The sequence below is a fragment of the Tamandua tetradactyla genome, chromosome 16 (assembly GCF_023851605.1).
Source record: "Tamandua tetradactyla isolate mTamTet1 chromosome 16, mTamTet1.pri, whole genome shotgun sequence".
Lineage (NCBI taxonomy): Eukaryota > Metazoa > Chordata > Mammalia > Pilosa > Myrmecophagidae > Tamandua > Tamandua tetradactyla.
The window spans coordinates 50,696,722-50,714,239 of record NC_135342.1 but is presented as its reverse complement, the minus strand read 5'-3'; the positions used below and the strand labels follow the sequence as shown (position 1 = coordinate 50,714,239).

Here is a 17,518-nt window from a genome sequence, read left to right as displayed (position 1 = left end):
ACAGCCCACCTGGCATAGCCGTGCTTTTTCCCACGTGTCATTCCTACACCTCAGCTGTGCACTGCCTCTGCCCCCCTGGCCCCACGTTAGGGCCTCCTTTGTGCTTCCAGCCCTCCCAAGTCGACAGGGTGCCTGGGGCCACCAGGGGGCAGCTGGAACATCTCTGAAGAATTTTTGTTTATTGCAAAGATGTGAAACATTTTTCTTCCAAGCACTTCTGAAATGTGATACTCAGAGTGTGAAAGGGCAGTGACTCATATGAGGTCACAAGTCTGCAAAAGTCCCTGAGCTGCAGAAAAAACATTTCCCCCTGCACTCCCCGAGAGCAGCAATCTGCTAGCATCTGCTCAGCTCCAGCAATACCCATCAACTCCTTCCTCCCACTCAAGAGCATCGCCTTTTTCCAAAAAGATTTAAGATGACTGGGAAGTTTAGGGGAGTGGGACAGTTTACCTAGATGTTAGTTCATTCTAGTGCGCCAGCCCCGAGTGGCTACTCCAGGGCTAACAGTGGTCAGCATGGGGGGGGGGGCGTCTATAGGAAATGGGGGCCAGAAGCGGAGGGGAGCCCCCCACCCCCCAGAGACCCTCTCCTCACCTGCCTCTTTTGTCACCTGTCAGAAGGACGAACTGGCTTGCTAAGCTGAAAGCAGAAAGGAGGCAGCAGCCTAAGAAAGGACAAAGGGCCTGCTTCCCGGGGGGTGGCAAGCGATCAGGCTGGCCCATCAAGAAGGGGGGCTGCTTTCTCAGCAAATATAAAAATAAATACATTAAACAACAACGGCGTTTATCAGGGCACATACAAAGCATAACACGGATGTTACCTTATTTGATTCTCATAAGAAAATCATGAGGTAAGGAAGTATTTATTCATTCATTCATTCATTTATTCATTCATTTATTTATCTATTTATTTATTTATTTATTTATTTATTTAGGCCTGGGCAGGCTCTGGGAATCAAGCCCAGGTCTCCAGCATGGCAGGTGAGTATTCTGCCTGCTGTGCAACCATTGCATCGCCTTTTAAGGAAGTATTTTACAGGTGAGGAAACCAAGGCATAAAGAAATCAGTGGCCTGCTCAAAGTTGCACAGCTGGATTTGAACCCTGGCCCATCTGCATCACACCTCCCACTCTCAGAGATTGGAGATCCTCAAGGAAAGGGGAAGGCGTGGAAGGGAAGGCCCCACCTGAGGCTGGCCTGCTCTGGGCTGCCTGGTGGGTGGTGCCTTTCCTTCTAAATTCTCATCAGTTCCAACAGTCCCACAATAAAGGGGGTCCCTAAGCACCCAATGGCCATTAGGGGGCTCCCACTTTTCTTAAAGTCCCCAAAGATGATCCAGAGAGTAAGAGTCAATTGATGAACTATGTCCCATGGTGAATTCGGAGAAATCTGAGTGCCCCTGGGGGCCATATTCATTCATTCATTCATTCATTCATTCATTCACCCACCGCAGTCTCATTGGACCCCGCCCTGCACAAGGCCACTCACAAGGATGGCAAACATGAGAGACGAGGGCCTGACCTGTGGAATTAGAGGGTGAGGTGGGTGGCAGTGGCAGAGAGGCACACTCACCTGATGTCCAAGTGCAGAATCCACTCCAGAGTAGAGAAGGACTGGGCCAAACTGAACACAGCATCGAGGGAGAAGTCATTCTCACTGAGGCTGGAGAATCACAGGAGACAAGACTGATAGAGCTCACCTGGGACTTAAAAACATCTTCTTGGTGGTCAGAGCACAGGGCAGGAGAGGCACGTCCAGGATTCCAGGAGAGGGCACTCACAACCCCAGTGGTCAGACAGCACCTCTCCCAATGCCTCATTGCACACATGGGGAAACAGTCCCAGAAAAGGGCAGGACCTTACTCAAGTTACAAGGCATGCTGGTGACAGAGCTGGGATTAGAACACCCCAGCGGCTCCCTGGGCCTGTGATGAATCTGTGGAGTGCTTTTGGCCAGTTTTGCCTCAGTTTCCCCACCTGATAAAGGAGAGGTGGGGCCTAGTGCAAAATGAAAATGTGGGGTGTCCTGTTTAAAGGTAGGAAAAAAGCTATTTCCTCAAACCTGCCATAGTGTGTATGTGTGGGTTTTTTTTAACTTTTTATTTTGAAATAATTTCAACTTACAGGACAGCTGCAAAAATAATACAAACTCTATACAGAAAACCCCAACATACCCTCCCCTACTTCCAGGTTCACTAATTTTAACATTTTGCCTCTTTCGCAGTATCATTTTTTCCATCTACCTGTCTATGTATGTAATCTATCTATCTCTTTTCTGAACATTTGAAAACAGGTGGCATATACCACGGCACTTGAACACACATTATTTCCACATACATTTCCTATGAATAAGTATATTCACTTATAGAATCACCTTAGGTACGTTTACCAAGTTCAAGAAATGGAACATCGATAAAAGGTTTATATTCTACATTCCAATTTTTCTTATGTCCCAATAATGTCCTTTTGAGACTTTTCTCCTCCATTCTTAGATTCCATCCACCTTGCATTTAATTGTCATTATCTCTTCAGTTTCTTGTTCTTTCTCCTTTTAAATTATGGAAACATGTATGCAACATAAATCTTCACATCCCAACCCTTCCCAAGCATACTATTTGGTGGGATTAGTCACATCACTATGTTGCAGGGCCCTTTCCACTATCTATTACTAGCACTTTTCCTTCACGGAAACCTATACTCATTTTACATTACCTTCTCATTCCCTGCCCTGCTCCCCCCTGATCCCCTACCCCCCAGGAAGCTGTACTCTACTTTTTTCTGTGACTTTGAAAACATTTTCTGATATTTTCTTTATGGTTACCATGTGGTTTAAGTTTAACATTCTAAATCTATAACAATCCTGTTTGCTTTTATTCCAATTTAAGTTCAATAGAATACACAATCTATGCTCCTATATGTTCCTATGTCCCTCTGTCCTCCCATCTTTGTGTAGTTCTTGTCACAAATTACATAATTATATAATATGAGTGCAAAACCATTGATCTACATCACATTTTGTGCATTTGTCTTTCAGATTCTCTAGGAAGTAAAAGGTGGAGCTACAAGTCAAAAATACAATACTACTTGTATTTATTTTACCCAGTTCATTATCTTTACCAGAGATCTTAACTTCATGTGGCTTCAATTAATTGTCTAGTATCCTTTCCTTTCAACCTGCAGAATTCCCTTAGCATTTCTTGTAAGGCCAGTCTACTGGTGACGTATTCCCTCAACTTTTGTTTATCTGGGAATGTCTTAATCCCACTCTCACTTTGAAGACAGTTTTGCCAGATATTGAATTATCGGTGGGCAAGTTTTTGCTTTCAGCACTTTAAATACGTCTTCCCACCACCTTCATGCCTCCACAGTTTCTTAAGAGAAATCAGCGTTTAATTTTCTTGAAGCTCCCTTATATGTGACACATTGTTTCTCTCTTGCAGCTTTCAGATTCTCTATCTTTAGAATTTGACAGTTTGATGACAACGTGATGTGGTATGGTTTTATTTGGGTTTTTCTTGTTTGGGGTTTGTTGAGCATGGTTTTAGTTCCCTAGGCTGTTCAAAGCATATACCATGAAATGGTTTGGCTCAAACAATGGGAATTTAATTGCTCATGGCTAAAGTCCAGGAAAGTGTCCAAATCAAGGCATCATCAATGCAATGCTTTCTTCCTGAAGACTAGTTGCTGACAATCCTTGGCTTTTCTGCCATGTGGCAAGGCATAAGTAGCATCTGCTGGCTCTCCCTTCTCTTCTGGGTTTTGCTGACTTCAGCTTCTTGCTTCTGTAGTGTTCTCTCTCTTTGTCTGAATTGCATTCCATTTATAAAGGTTTCCAGTAATAGGATAAGACCCATCCTGGATCACACCTTAACTGAAGTGGCTTCATCAAAAGGTCCTACTAACAATGGGTTTACATCACAGGGATGGATTAGATTTTAAGAATATGTTTTTCTAGGGCACACACAGCTTCAAACCAACGCAAGCGTCTTGGATGTGTACATTCATATACTTCATTATATTTGAGAAGTTTTCTGCAACCATTTCTTTGAATATTCTCTGTGCCCCTTTCTCTTGTTCTTCTCTTTCAGGGACTCCTACAATATGTATTTTAGTATGCTTGATGGTGCCCCACAGATTTCTCAGGCTCTGTTCACTTTTCTTCATTCTTTCTTCTTTCTGCTCCTCAAACTAGATGATTTCAATTATTTAATCTTCAAGTTCACTGATTCTTTCTTCTTTCTGCTCCTCAAACTAGATGATTTCAATTATTTAATCTTCAAGTTCACTGATTCTTTCTTCTACCAGCTCTAATCTGCTGTTGAACCCCTTTAGGGGATTTTGAATTTCTGTTGCTATGGTCTTCAGCTCTGTTTGAGACCTTTTCATAATTTCCATCTCTATATTGATATTACCTTTGTATTCATCTATCATTTTCCTGATTTCCTTTAGTTCTTTGTCCATATTTTCCTGTAGCTCTTTGAGCATATTTAGGACCATTTAAAAAAAAGTTTTTGTCTGTAATGTTCTGGGTCTGATCCTTTTCTTTAATGGTTTCCGGTGCTTTAATCTCCTCCCTTTACCTAACCATCTCTTTCTGTTTCTTTGTATGTTTTGTAATCCTTTATTGAAATCTGTATATTTTGATGTGTTACCACTGGAATTTAGCAGAGGCATCTGTTCCTTAAGCTTATACTCAGTCAGTGTTCAGACAGAGCTTTCTTTGAATGCCAAAAGTTAACAAAGTCAAAAAAGAAGGAAAAAGAGAAAACACCGTTCCCAGCCTTTGAGATTGGCCTGAGCAGGTGCTCTCCTTCAGAGCTCATACACACAATGAGTTTACAGAATCGCTCCAGGCCAAGGTATAGGACATTTGTGTTTGGCCCTAGGAATTCCCCGTTACAAATGTCTTTCTCCCTAGGAAACAGTTTCTGATGTCCTACCATTAGAAATCCTTTGCACCAGGCAGCCACTTGACTATTCTCCCACAGCATTCTGTAGGAGAAACCAGTGAGCTGCCTTCTGCACACAGGGCAAGTTTTGGGACAGGGCAAAGTTTGGGATTTGGGCAAGTTTTGGCCTAATCCACCAGATGGATTAGGCCAGACATACATGCTCCCAGGATGTGCACAAGGTTTACTTTGCTCCCTCTGGAATAGGACACGGGAGCCATTTGGCTCTTAAGTAGCCTTTTTCTTCACTGGGTGCTTGTCCTGTTACTGCAGTCCTTTAACTGTTTTCTGGAGTCTGAGAAAGATGTTTCTGCCAGTTTTTGCTGTTTGTTCAAAGCTTCCATAGGGGGATGGAGCCTTGAAGTTTCTCACTCTGCCAACTTGATTGGGGCGTGTCATGGTGTTTTTGTTTGCAATTTAAAGTCATGCTCCTTGGGCATATGGATACTAGCAGTGTGAGTCTAGATCCCCTCTGTCCTGCAACTTGGCACTCAGGGCACATGTGGTCAACCCTGACCCTTCCCTTGTCCATGTCCAGAACTCTGCTGGGGGCAGAGGTGGGGGAGTGGGCAACCCAGACTTGTCACAGCAAGGCAGTGGGAGGTGGGGGTATGCAGGAACCAAAGCTCCAAGTCCCTGGCACTTGTGCCATTTTTCCCAACAGACTTCACTTACAAAACACAAATTTGAGGATAAAATTAAGAATATTATCCCATGGTGACCACAGAGCACTGAAGCCCAAACTTGGGGCCCTTCTGAGCCTGGAGGCTTGTGTGACTGCCAGCCCTGAGAAGGGAACATCTTCAGCCCAGTGAACTCAGTAATCCAAGACACTGAGGGTGCTTTCCACTCTGAAAGTGCAAACCTGACCATTTCCCACAATGAGTAAGTGGCACCAAGGGGAGGGACAGTGGGTGGAGCTGTTGAACTGAACCAAGCAACGATCTCAAACTCACAGTCTGTGGGCTGCATCTGGCTCTCACTCCTGTTTTAGCTGGGCCTGCAGAGTGTTTATTAACTTTTGAATTCGTCGTTAACATTAAAATATTGGGAGATTGTAGACAAAAATCCAGGGTTCTGGCTTAATTTGAAAAATCTGATATGGCCACACAGGGTTGGCTTTAGGTAGGGCAAACACTCTCTGTTTTGCCTCAGTCCTTACTCTTCCCTGCTGCTCTGCCCCCAGGTCCACTGCCCACTCCCTCGTCTGCCTGCTGGCCTCTCTTGGCTTTTGAGGCTTCCATCCCTGGACCAGGTTTGGCCTAAGGATTATCCCAGGTGTCACTTGGGGATTTGCAGGAAAGTCTCCAACCTGTTTACTAATTCGCTTGCGACTGGGAGGCTTCCTTCCTACCTCCTTTCTTTCCAGTCATCCCAATTAAAGACTGTCTGAGCAGAAAGGGACCTCAGGCCATGGCACTTGTAAAGTTGAAGCCAAAAGCAGCAGTCACACCCTTTGTCTTTTATGCTTACTGAGGGAAAGAAAGGCTCAGAGAGGTGATATAAGTTGCCCAAGGTCACACAGCTAGCAGCTGGCAGAGGCCAGGACCTGCGGCCTCCTTCTCTTTTGACTTTGGCCCAGAAGCACTCAGGAGGATTAGGATGCGGGAGCTAGGGGGCCCTTTGGCTTGCATGTATTTTCTGATTTAATCTTTGTAAAGATTTTTTTTTTTTAATCTCCTTTATTGTTGTAAAAGAGAGAGTGAGATGGACAGACTCCCCCCACCCCCCCACTCCCCTGGCTCCAGATGTTTGCTGCTCCACCTGCCCCATCCTGATGAGGACAAACCTCAGAGGCTCTGCCCAGCTAGGTACTCACGTCAAGGACTGCAGATTGCCCAGCCCTGGGAGCAGCTGAGCCAACAGAGTAGCACCTTGGTCCCCCAGAGCATTGCCCGATAAGCTAGGAGAGGGAAGGGAGAGAAAATGTTAGGGGAAGCCAGGGGTTCGGCAGGAGCAGCCTCCCTCCATCTCTGTCATTCAACTTCTCTTAGAAGTGGGGACTTGGCCCTGGACTGTCAGGGCCAGTTCAGTTAGCAGAACTCTTGCAGGTCAACTGGGGCCTCCCCCAGAGTTCTTATCCTGGGGTTCACGGTCCTCCTGAGGGGTCAGGAATGAGTTTTAAAGGGTGTCAAATGTTGGGGCACCTGTATTTTGGGGGAAAGAGTTGCAACTTTCACCAGGTTCTCTAAAGGGTTCCTAACTCCAGCTGGGAAAAAACCACCGATCCAAATATTAAAAACAACAACAACAAAAACATAATGCACCGACCCCAACCAACTCCAGTGTGCCCCCCCCACCCCCGCCTTTGAGGGCAGTCACTCACTCGAGGTGATACAACCGACCAAGGTGGCAGCTTCCTCCCAGCGCGTAGCAGAGCTGCTCCAGGTGCTTGGCTTGGAAACCACAGTGTGTCAGCCTGCAGGGAGCAGAATCACAGCCATATACGCCGTGCCTGTTCGGCTGGTGGAGGGGAGCAGACACAGGCAGAGAGCAAAGCTTGCAGAAGAGGGACTGAATGCATCTGGCACCCAGGCAAACAGGCAAATAGACAAAGAAGGGCCAATGCACACCACAAACATAAGACATCACATGCAGGCAGAGATGAGTCAGAGACACGGGGAAGAAGGGAGACCAAGATGGAGAGACACAGAGAGAGACGGTACCAGAAAAGGACAAACAGACAAGACTAGGTATGGAGAGAGACAGACAGACGGGGAGATTTAGACAGATACAGAACAAGAAAGAGGGCAAGAAGAGTGCTGGGGAGCCCTGCTCTAGGCACCAGGGTCAGGAAAGAAGTGGTGGAACTCTCCCATCCCCTCTGGAAGCCCCACAACCTCGCAGCTGAGGAGGTCTGGGGAGCTAAAGGGCTTGGGGCCCTCTGGGCTGGGGAAGGTGTGGTGACTGAGGGTGGTGTCCATGAGTCCTGGGCAGGGAAGTCCTCATTCAACTCCTGGACACAGCAGGCCATGGCCAACTCCAGGGAGCATTTAGGGCTTGGGGCCTGGGGACCAGTTTTGAGCAAAGGAAGGGCCCGGAGGCTGAAGCCACACATGGAGCCTGGAGGCAATTGCTGTACCTTATCCTTCTGGAACTCCAGGGCAGCTCAGAGGGCATCTGGAACATGAGGCTGTCAAGAAATGCAGCCCTGGAGGGACACACCAAAGTTAGGCTAAGTGAATGCCTTATCCAATGTCTCCAAAGTCCTTCCTCAGCCTCTCCTTCCACCTTCCAATCTCCTAAATTGGTTTCAGTTTGGCTTCCTGTCTGTGTGACCTTGGACAAATCACCTAACCTCTCATTGGGATGATGTAAGTAAATTGCCTTAGCCTGGTGCTTGGTGCCTAGTAAGTGCTCAGTTAACATTGGCTGCTGTTATCACTGACGTCATCATCACCATCAGTGCATTCAGAGATGTCAGCCCCAGCTCTAATCAAGCTGTCAACAGTCCAGACCCTACAGAACAGACTTTGGATGGACACCAAAGAGCAGAGAACTGAGCCTCTTCCTAGGTGCTGGTCTAGAACAATCCAGGAAGCACCCTAGAGGAGGTTACCACAGGGTCATCATGTCAAAGGGAGCTAAAAGTTCTGAAGACATCAGAACTAGAGGCCAGGCAACTTTGGTTTTAGGCTGAAGAGTTTAAGAAAGTCATTTTCTGGTTACCCCTGCTCCACCCCAGCATGCCCTCTACATCTTGCATCCTGGACCCTCTTCAGGTACCAGCCAGGAAAGAGAGAGTCAGCCTGCCCTTTGATCCTTCCCTTTTAGGGGGCATCCCTTGCCAAGCCTGCTCCCTTCCTACTGCTGCTTGAATTTGTCAAGGTCTCCCTGGCAGCTGACCAGCACTGCCCAACTCTGGAGGTCAGGGAGGGGATGGCCCTGGCCCAGGGTGGGGCTGGGGTGTTGGTATCCAACCTCTTCTGGGTCCCCTCCTGCTTCTCCGGCTCCTGAGCAAACACGAAGACCACAGTTTTGTGCAACAGGCTGCAGAGAGAAGAAAGGAGTGAGGAGGCAAGAGACCTATTTGGTCTCTGCTGCTCTGTGCTATTTTAAAACCCTGGCCCAGAAGAGCCTCTAAGATGCCACCCCCCGCCTCCAGTGACAGCACTTTCTCCTCTGAGCTTTCCAGGGCCTGAAGTCTTTCTAACACTGTCACAAACATATCTGTTGCCTGAGCAGCCCTCACTTCCTGGCAATCTTTGAAGGCAAACCTAACTTCTGCCCTCTCTATGGTTTCGGCCTCAGACAGAAACCTTCCTGCCTTGACCAAATTTCCTTCTTGCACTCTGAGCCCTCGCAGCTGTGGATACACACCCCAGCGTCCCTAGGTCACTGCCACCCGCACAGGCACCAAGAGTCCACGTGCAGCTGTTACTTACAAAAGGGCATCCCGAACCTCATTTTTAAAAAATTGAATGTTATGTATATTTTTTCTTTTAAAAAAATCCATACTTTCTCCCTGTGGGAAACTTAGAAAATACTGGAAAGCAGAAAGAAAAAGAAAAATCATCACCCCTAATCCCTTCCACATATTAACGGCCAATGTTAAATTAACACTTGGGTATGGGTCTTTCAAGTCTTTTGGCCTTGAATGCAGTTGAGATATTTTTCTTACAAAAATGGGATTATATCAGAGATTCTCTTTTAAAAATAATTTTTCCAAAAGAGCCTGAATTTGATTCAAAAAAATAATAATAATAATTTTTCCAAGGGATAGATGAGCAAAGCTGGCAAAATGTTGACAATTATTGACGGGAACATTATCCCATTCTCTCTACCTTTGCGTTTATTTAAAAAGCTGTATTATAGAAACTCTGAATTGCGATTTTTGTGTTTACTTAACAGAGCCTGGCGGTCCCTCCATATTAAAACTGCATCCATGTCACCATTTCTCATGATTTCATTGAGTTTCTCTCTGGAGGCCACTTAGTTGAAATAGCATCCTACTTGACTCATTTGAGTTCTTTCTATTATTTTTTCTCTTATAATCAGCACTGAGGTGAATCTCCCTGCAGCTTATTGGGTTTGAACAATCACAGTGATTCCCTGGTGTAGATTCCTGGAAGTGAATGTGTGTCATTCCAAATGCACTAGGACTCCACCTCGCTGACTCTACATCAACTGTGAATCAAGGTCCCCTGATCTATGCCCTGGTTTCCTTGTACTCGCCTGAGGAGCATTTAAAGCAGGGACCACCCAACTGAATTGCGGGCTTTACACGGTCCCTGTAAATGCTGAATCCGGGGCTTATAGAAATCACCTGTCTTGGTCGGGTTCCCTATTGTGCAGATGACGCACGGAAGGGCTGCGTGCACAGAAGGGAGAGAGGGGAGCAGAGCAGGGCAGAGCCTCAGCCCCTCCCGTGGGGAGCTCTGGAGTGTGAAGGGCACTACACAGTTCATTCCACCTGAGGCAAGACGTGCATTGCCCCACTGCAGCAGCCGCCAGCCACCCCCGGTGGAGGGTGGAGGGAGGTATAACCTTCCCCACAGTTCTTCCAGTAGGTATCAGCTATTAGCAGGGGATACCTGCGGTAGCTGGAAGAGGGATAAAGGCAATCTGGGAGGGGGCACTGGTGTATCTGCTACAAACCCCAAAGGTCTGGGGCCAGAAAAAACGCCAAGACTTTAAAGAGAATGATGGGAGAGCCCAGGAACCAGGACTGGGGCTGGCACTAGGTGGCAGCAGGGGAGAGGGCCCAGTGGGAGCGCCTACCTGATGTGGAGCTCTGCCAGTGTGTGGTTCAGGCCCGCTGCACTCAGCACATGGTGCACCCCAGCCATGGTGAGGCCGTTGTCGCTGAGGCTGCAGAGAGGGAGAGGGGCGTGACCATCGCTGGCAGGTGGCCTACGTCCCCAGCCCCAGACAGTTCCAGCCCCACCTGTGGCCCAGCTGCTTGCTGGAGGTGACTCTTGGGATGTCCTGGTCCCTAATCATGGGCTCTTAAAGGATCCTGATTCACTCACAGAGGATAACATTCTCTGGCTTGAGTGATAAGAACCGACTCACTGTTTTTAACCTCTCCGAGCCTCAGTTTCCTCACCTGTAAAATAGCCACTGTTTACTGAGTGTTGACTGCCAGTCCCCGTTCTAAGACATCCATACATTTATGGGCTTGTAGGGAAGCGAATCATGTCCCCCACGAAAGGCATGTTCAGGTCCCACTCTTGGTCCCGTGGCTGAGAACTCGTTTGTAACTAGGACCTTTGAAGGTGTTATTAGCTAAGGTGTGCCCATGCTGAATGAGGGTGGCCTTGGTCCAATATGGCTGAAGTCCTTAAAAGCAAAGGAGATTGGCCATGGAGAAAAGGTACAGGGAGCAGCCAGAAGCTGGAAATCAGCAGAACCCAGAAGAGAAAGGAGAAGATGCTGCCATGTGCACTGCCTTGGAAAAGTTAAGGAACATGAAAGATTGTCAGCCAACCATTAGATAGTGACCCCCCCAAGGAAGCAAGCCTCTCAGCTTCTGAAACCATTAGTTAATAAATTCCTATTGTTAAGTCAACCCATTGCATGGTATTTGTTTTAGCAGCCGGGAAATAAAAACAGGGCTCATTCAATCCCATTTTATAAATGAGCAAACTGAGGTCCAGAGATGTTAAATTACTTTCCCTGGGTTACAAACCTACTAAGGATTTGTGACATCAGTCCAACCCCACCCCAGCCCACACCTGATCCTAAGAACCAACACACCCTCCCCAAGTATCACCCCCACAACACCATGCAGCACCCCAGGTCACCCTAAAGCCCAATAGCCCTCCTTTCCATTCCTCCACCCCAACAACCAACCCTTTCACCCCAACACTAAGCCCCCCACCTTAACATACCACTTCCCACCCCAACATCCCAAGCCAACACTCCAACATACACCCACCTCAATACCCCACTGCTGCCCCAGGGTAACGGCACACCCCACCCCGGTGTTGATGTAAGGATGAACTGGAATGATAGCCAGTGGTGTACAATGAACACTACTGAAGGTTCAACAGCTGCAAGGGGGTTTTAGTAACTGCAACTAAGAGTGGCTTATGCCAGAGGCAAAGGCAGGCACGGGCAAAACAGTCCAACTTTGCTGGAGTCAGGAGCGAATGAGAGTGGTTGGTGGAGCAGCATTATTTTTGGTGACTGGGGGTCGAGGACCAGCGGTTTTCCTGGACCCTCCCTGTTACCCATCGGTGGGTAGAAAAACTCACTCCAGCTTCCTAGAGATGTGCAGCTGGGCTGCAGTCTCAGCCATCAGGCGACAGCCTTCGTCTTCCAGCTGGTTCCCTGAGAGGCTGAAATAGACAGGCTTGATGCCCTGATCTGCCAAGGCTGGTTCCCCCCAATGCCCATCACTCCCACAAAGGAACCTTAAAAATAACTAATGTTGAGAGACAGCTCACTATATGTCTGGTACTGTCCTAGGTACTTGTACACTCACCAGCACATTTAATCCTCACAACAAGCCTATGACACGTTATTTTCCTTATTTACTGATGAGTTCACACATTATTTTCCTTATTATATGACATATTACTTTCCTTATCTTGACATATCATTTTCCTTATCTTACTGATGAGTGAACTGAGGCACAGACTAGTCAAGACACTTGCTCAGTGGTGGACCTGGAACTTGAACCGCGACATCCTGACTTCAAGGCCCCACCCTCAACTGTTCATTTATGCTACAACCCACATAATTGTTTCCTGTGATAAAAAGCGTGATGGAAATATACAGGGGGCTGAGACCGTGCACTGTAGAAACATCTAACCTGGTCTGGAGCCCAGGCAAGGCTTTCCTGATGTTTGAACTATTGACTAGAAAAGATAAAAAGATTTCAATAGGTAGAGGTAAGGAGAGATGGGAGACAGGCATTTCTGGCAGCAGGAACAGCTCATTCAAAGGCCCTGTGGCATAGCAGGTTTGAGGAACTGAAAGGAGGCCAATGTGGCTGAATCAGAGACCGAGCAGGAGGGCAGGGTCAGATGGACTTGAGAGGCTGAGGGCAGGGTCCTGGACCACACAGGGCCGTTATAATTTGGGTTTTCTCCTGAGCAGTGGGAAGTCACTGGAAGAATTCTAAGCGTTGGGGGCAGGGAGCAGTGAAACTTGATCATATTTTCAGTTTGAAAAGTTCACTCTGTGCCAGACAGAGGGGGTTGGGGGGCACAGGGGAATCAATGAGGAGGAGGATGGGGTCGGAGGAGGATGAGGTCATCTAGGTGAAAGATGAGTGTGGTTGGGATTAGGGTGATGGATGAAAAGAGAATGATTTTGAGAGCTACTTAGAAGGTGAGTGGACCTGGGAGGGACTGGCTATGGGGAGAAGTAAAGGAGCTGAAACAGTGACTCCAGGTGCCCAGGCTGTGTAACTAGGTGGGCGATAGGCAGTTATTACAGGGGAGAGCACTGAGGAAGGGGCAGGCTCAGTGCTGACAAGGTGGGTACAGTACGTAAGTTTAGTAAAAACCACCTTCCAGTCCTTAGTCCTCCCAATGGGACAAGGTCCAGGCTCAAGATGTGGTCACCAAGGCAGACCTCACCTCCTCCATCTCATCCTGGGCTGGGACCACTGCACCCTGAAACACACTACGACTTTCCATCTCTCCACCTTCACTGTTATTTGGAGATTTTCTGGGGAGTTCTGTTGGGGCTCTCCTCCTAGTGGCACAAAAAACTCCACCAAGCCCCCAGGTCCTCCTCTTGTAGGCCCTGCCCAGGAGATGGACATCATGGGGATTTCCCCAGCCCACAGAAGCTTATCCCACTCTACTTTGGGAAAGAGACAGAGGAACAAGGTACTCCGAGGGGCTGCAGATTGGAAAACTAACCCAAGTATGGTAGAATCAGAGAAAACAGTGGTTCTCGAGGCCAGAAACCAGACTGTGTAGACTTGAACCTGGCCTGGCTTATGCCTAGACAGTGATATTGAGTAAATTTGTCTGTCTGTGGCTTCACTTTCTTCTTTATGAAATGTGTGTGTTTACAGCACTTACATCATAGAGTTGTTAGGATTAAATGAGAGGTTTGTAGAAGCCCTTATCCCAGAACTTGGCATGGGTAAGGGCTCAATTAATGGTAGCTGCTATGATTATCTGACTCCCCCGCCCCGTTCTTAATGAGGCAGCATGCCCCCCAGTACCACCCACCCTTAAGTGACACGCCTACTCTGTTTGCTGTGCCCACCCCCCCTCCTGACTCCTGCCCCAGGACCATCAATGCACTCACTCCACTTCCTCCAGGTGGGGTCCTTTCAGGAGCAGGGCTGCGAGCTCCTTTGCATCATGGACCTGGAGCTCACACTTCTGGAACCTGGGGTGGTGGCAAGGGACAGAGGGGCTCAAGTCAAAAATCTGCATCATGCCTCCTCTAGCTCTGAGCACTGGTATCTAAACCCGACAGAACTGGAGTCTAATCTTGGCTCTACTTAGTAGCTGGGCAATCTTGGGCAAGGCACCTTATCTGTCTGGGCCTCCATTTCTTCCCCTATCATAGGGGAATAACAACTCCACCAGGCTTTCAAAAGGATTTCAATGGCATAAAACATAATGCATTTGGCTTGGTGCCGTCATATAACAAGTGACCACTAGTAGTGACTATTATAATTATTGTTGTTATGACAGATGTTCCTCATCAAAGCCAGGATGGGTTATTCATGTCCTTGTCCTGCCCCATTTCTGCTTTTCCCTTTATCTTCCCTGCCCCTGCTATCCCTCCTTTGGGAAGGGACCCCTACCCCCAACATCATATCCTGCCTTTAATGCAATGGACACCACTGAGTTACCTGAGTGTCAGGCTTCTGGTCAGAGCTTCTTTGTTCTGGATGGCATTTCCCTGAAGGTCTGGGTCTCTGCCAAGAACCAATCAAACATTGACCTGGGTTCGGGAGTCCAGGGCCTGATGCACCAAGCCTCTTCCCTTGGTTTCTAGGGGCTAAAGACCCTGCAGCATGACCCACAGAATGAGTAACAATGACAGTTGTTTGAGGATGCTCAAAGCAGCAAGAGCAAAAGTTCTGAGGTTAGATGGACTCTTTATTTGTTTCTATCTCTGCTATGGATAGCTGTGCAGCCTTAGGCAAGTCATTCAACCCTTTCAGCTTCCATTTCCTCTTCTCTAAAATGGGATCACAATACATAAGGCATAGATTGAATGAGTTGTTGGATGGTCAAGGGCCCAGCATAGGCAAAGTTGAAACTTAGTAAAAAGAAATTGCTATTGTGCATGATGCAATGGTCTCCATTAGTAGAGATGTCATCTGTAGGTCAGAAAGCAGGGAAGAGTAACTATATGTGGATCTAGGTTGTAGGACGCTGTGGCACCCCCAAGCTCTCTCCCATCAGCCCAGGAGACTGCAGGGAACTTAGGACATTATGAGCCAGGATTTCATAGATCCCATCTCCATGATGGAAATGTTCTACACTTGTGCCATCCACTATGGGAGCCTCTAGCCATCTGTGGCTATTGTGCACTTGAAATTTGGCAAAACTGAGTGAAGAATTGAATTTTTCATTTTATCGATTTTACTTAATTTAAATTAAATAGCCACATATGACTAGTGACTACCATAATAGGTGGTACAGTTCTAGACCAGTAGAGGAGAAAGGGACATTGACCCTCTAAGGTCAACATACAGGTAAGGAAATCTGAGGCTTAGAGTAGGGAAAAGGCTTGCTCAAGGACATACAATATCATCTGTCGCTGAGTCTTAGGCAGGGAGGGGCGTGGAAAAGCACAGTCAGAATTTTCTATCTTTTAAATTTTAAACAAACTTCAAAGAAAATTTTCCCTTTCTTTACCCACCTGGGACTGGCCAAAGTGAGAACCTGAAGGCTGTGTGCAGTTGGAATAGCCAGCAGTTGAATGCCAACTGTATGCCAGCAGTGCTCTAAGCACTTTTTTTTTTCCAGTAGGAAGCATTCGCAGAATTTTTACCAAATAGCAATGCCAGGCTAACTAATAGTCTCTTCCTGCCCTCTCTAAGGGTCTGAGTCATGCTGAGACTTCTGGGGATGCTATCTCACTTCACAGATAGATGGGGTCCAGATACACCGCTGGAAGTTGAAGTCCTTTGTCAAGCCTGAGGAGTAATGCATTCCTTAGGGCAGCAGCAGTAGGGAGAACTCCTGCATTCCAGCTCACCCCTTGACTCTCTTGGTTATCCTCCCCCTTCAACTTCCTGAGCCCAGGATGGACCCAGCCCCTCCCTCACCCTGGTCTTACCCTTGTAGCTCCGTAGCTGTCCCTATGGGTGGCGATAGAAGGAAGATGAGTTCCGCCTGCCTGCAGAATCAGACATCAAGTCATGAAACCCATGGACTGGGAACTGGCACACTACCCTCAGTTGCACATCCATTGGTAACCCAACACATCCAGAGAAAACACATTTTGTAGTTAACTGAAAACCAGAAGTGGCAAAAGTGCTCCAAATCAGGATTGTAAAATCATGACTATATCATTGTCTGATGGATTTTGTAACAATGGTTTAAAAATTCAGGAAGACTTTTTTTTAAAAGAAAGAGAAAAACAATTGGGAATGCTGTGTTACAAACGTTTTAGGATTTAGAGGCACAGAACCTAACAAACCAATAACCCAAACAAGCCAACCTGGTTCAGCACCACGGAGAGTAACAAATGCTACTCACTCCTGCTAAGCCTATGCTTCGTAGATAGGACAATGCCATTCATTCCTTTATTCATCCATCTATCCATCCATCCATCTTTCCATACTTCCATCCACCCACTTATTCCCTCTTCATTCACTAGTACCAGGCCTGTGCTAAGCTCTGGAGATATACTTGTGAGCAAAAGTGTAGACTTAGGCTAGTATAGATCTGGCATACAAGGGCCTCCCCCTCTTCTGCCATTGTCCACCCCCCAGCCCTCCCCTCATCTCAAGACCTTGAAGGCCGCAACTTCTGCTCACCTGACCTGCAGCACCCTGACAGAAGAGCATGTGACTGCCACCCTTGCCAAGCGGAGTAGGGTTGACACGGAGACGTTATTGTGGCTCAGGCTGCAGGATTATGGCAAAGGTGTCAGGCATGAATCCTCCATCACATGGGCCCCAGACCCTCCATGCACTGCCCTTTGCAGGAAGTGGGGCTGAGCGGGGTGCACGGAAAGGCCACTTACTCAAGTTTCCGGAGCCGTGCTAGGCAAGGGAGTACCTCCACAATGTTCAGCACCTCCTGGCCCTTGAGCTGGTTGTTCTGCAAACTGCAGGGAAACCAAGACCCAGCTCCTCAGCCCTGGGGCTGGGGCACCTGGAAACCCCAGTTGGCAGGTGACAGATATGGCCACCCTCATATAGCACACACAAAAAGGGGCCCAGAAAGGGTTGGTGACCTGATCCCTGGCATCTGGCAGGCATTGCACCTAGAAGCAGAGGCCTTCTGTGCCCTCACTTCTATTTCTATGCAGTCCCTGTAGGGGAGTTTCTGTCTGGTGGCCCAAGGGATCCAGAAGACTGACTGTGAAGGCCTCATGATGACTTCCAGAGCTTATGCCATCCAGGACCTCTAGGTCCTCAGGAGGTGAGCAGAGTTTAGTCTGGGATACTGGAGAATTGACTTGCCCT

The 17,518-nt window shown here is 47.6% G+C and overlaps 1 protein-coding gene across 4 annotated transcripts in view; it reads right to left on the bottom strand.

Annotated features, from left to right (window-relative positions):
- Window positions 1–17,518, bottom strand: part of NLRC5 (NLR family CARD domain containing 5) — a 116,081-nt gene that overhangs the window by 40,262 nt on the left and 58,301 nt on the right. For 3 of the 4 annotated variants that reach the window (XM_077132508.1, XM_077132507.1, XM_077132510.1), the window contains exons 10-22: window positions 17,074–17,157; window positions 16,865–16,954; window positions 16,162–16,221; window positions 14,723–14,788; window positions 14,167–14,250; window positions 12,150–12,233; window positions 10,672–10,761; window positions 8,797–8,940; window positions 8,033–8,101; window positions 7,277–7,369; window positions 6,770–6,853; window positions 1,575–1,664; window positions 598–642 (exon numbers count right to left, since the gene is read on the bottom strand). In XM_077132508.1, coding sequence (XP_076988623.1) covers window positions 598–642; window positions 1,575–1,664; window positions 6,770–6,853; window positions 7,277–7,369; window positions 8,033–8,101; window positions 8,797–8,940; window positions 10,672–10,761; window positions 12,150–12,233; window positions 14,167–14,250; window positions 14,723–14,788; window positions 16,162–16,221; window positions 16,865–16,954; window positions 17,074–17,157 — 1,083 coding nt within the window. The remainder of the gene's footprint in view (window positions 1–597; window positions 643–1,574; window positions 1,665–6,769; window positions 6,854–7,276; window positions 7,370–8,032; window positions 8,102–8,796; window positions 8,941–10,671; window positions 10,762–12,149; window positions 12,234–14,166; window positions 14,251–14,722; window positions 14,789–16,161; window positions 16,222–16,864; window positions 16,955–17,073; window positions 17,158–17,518) is intronic. The other variant, XM_077132509.1, reaches the window with a different exon arrangement.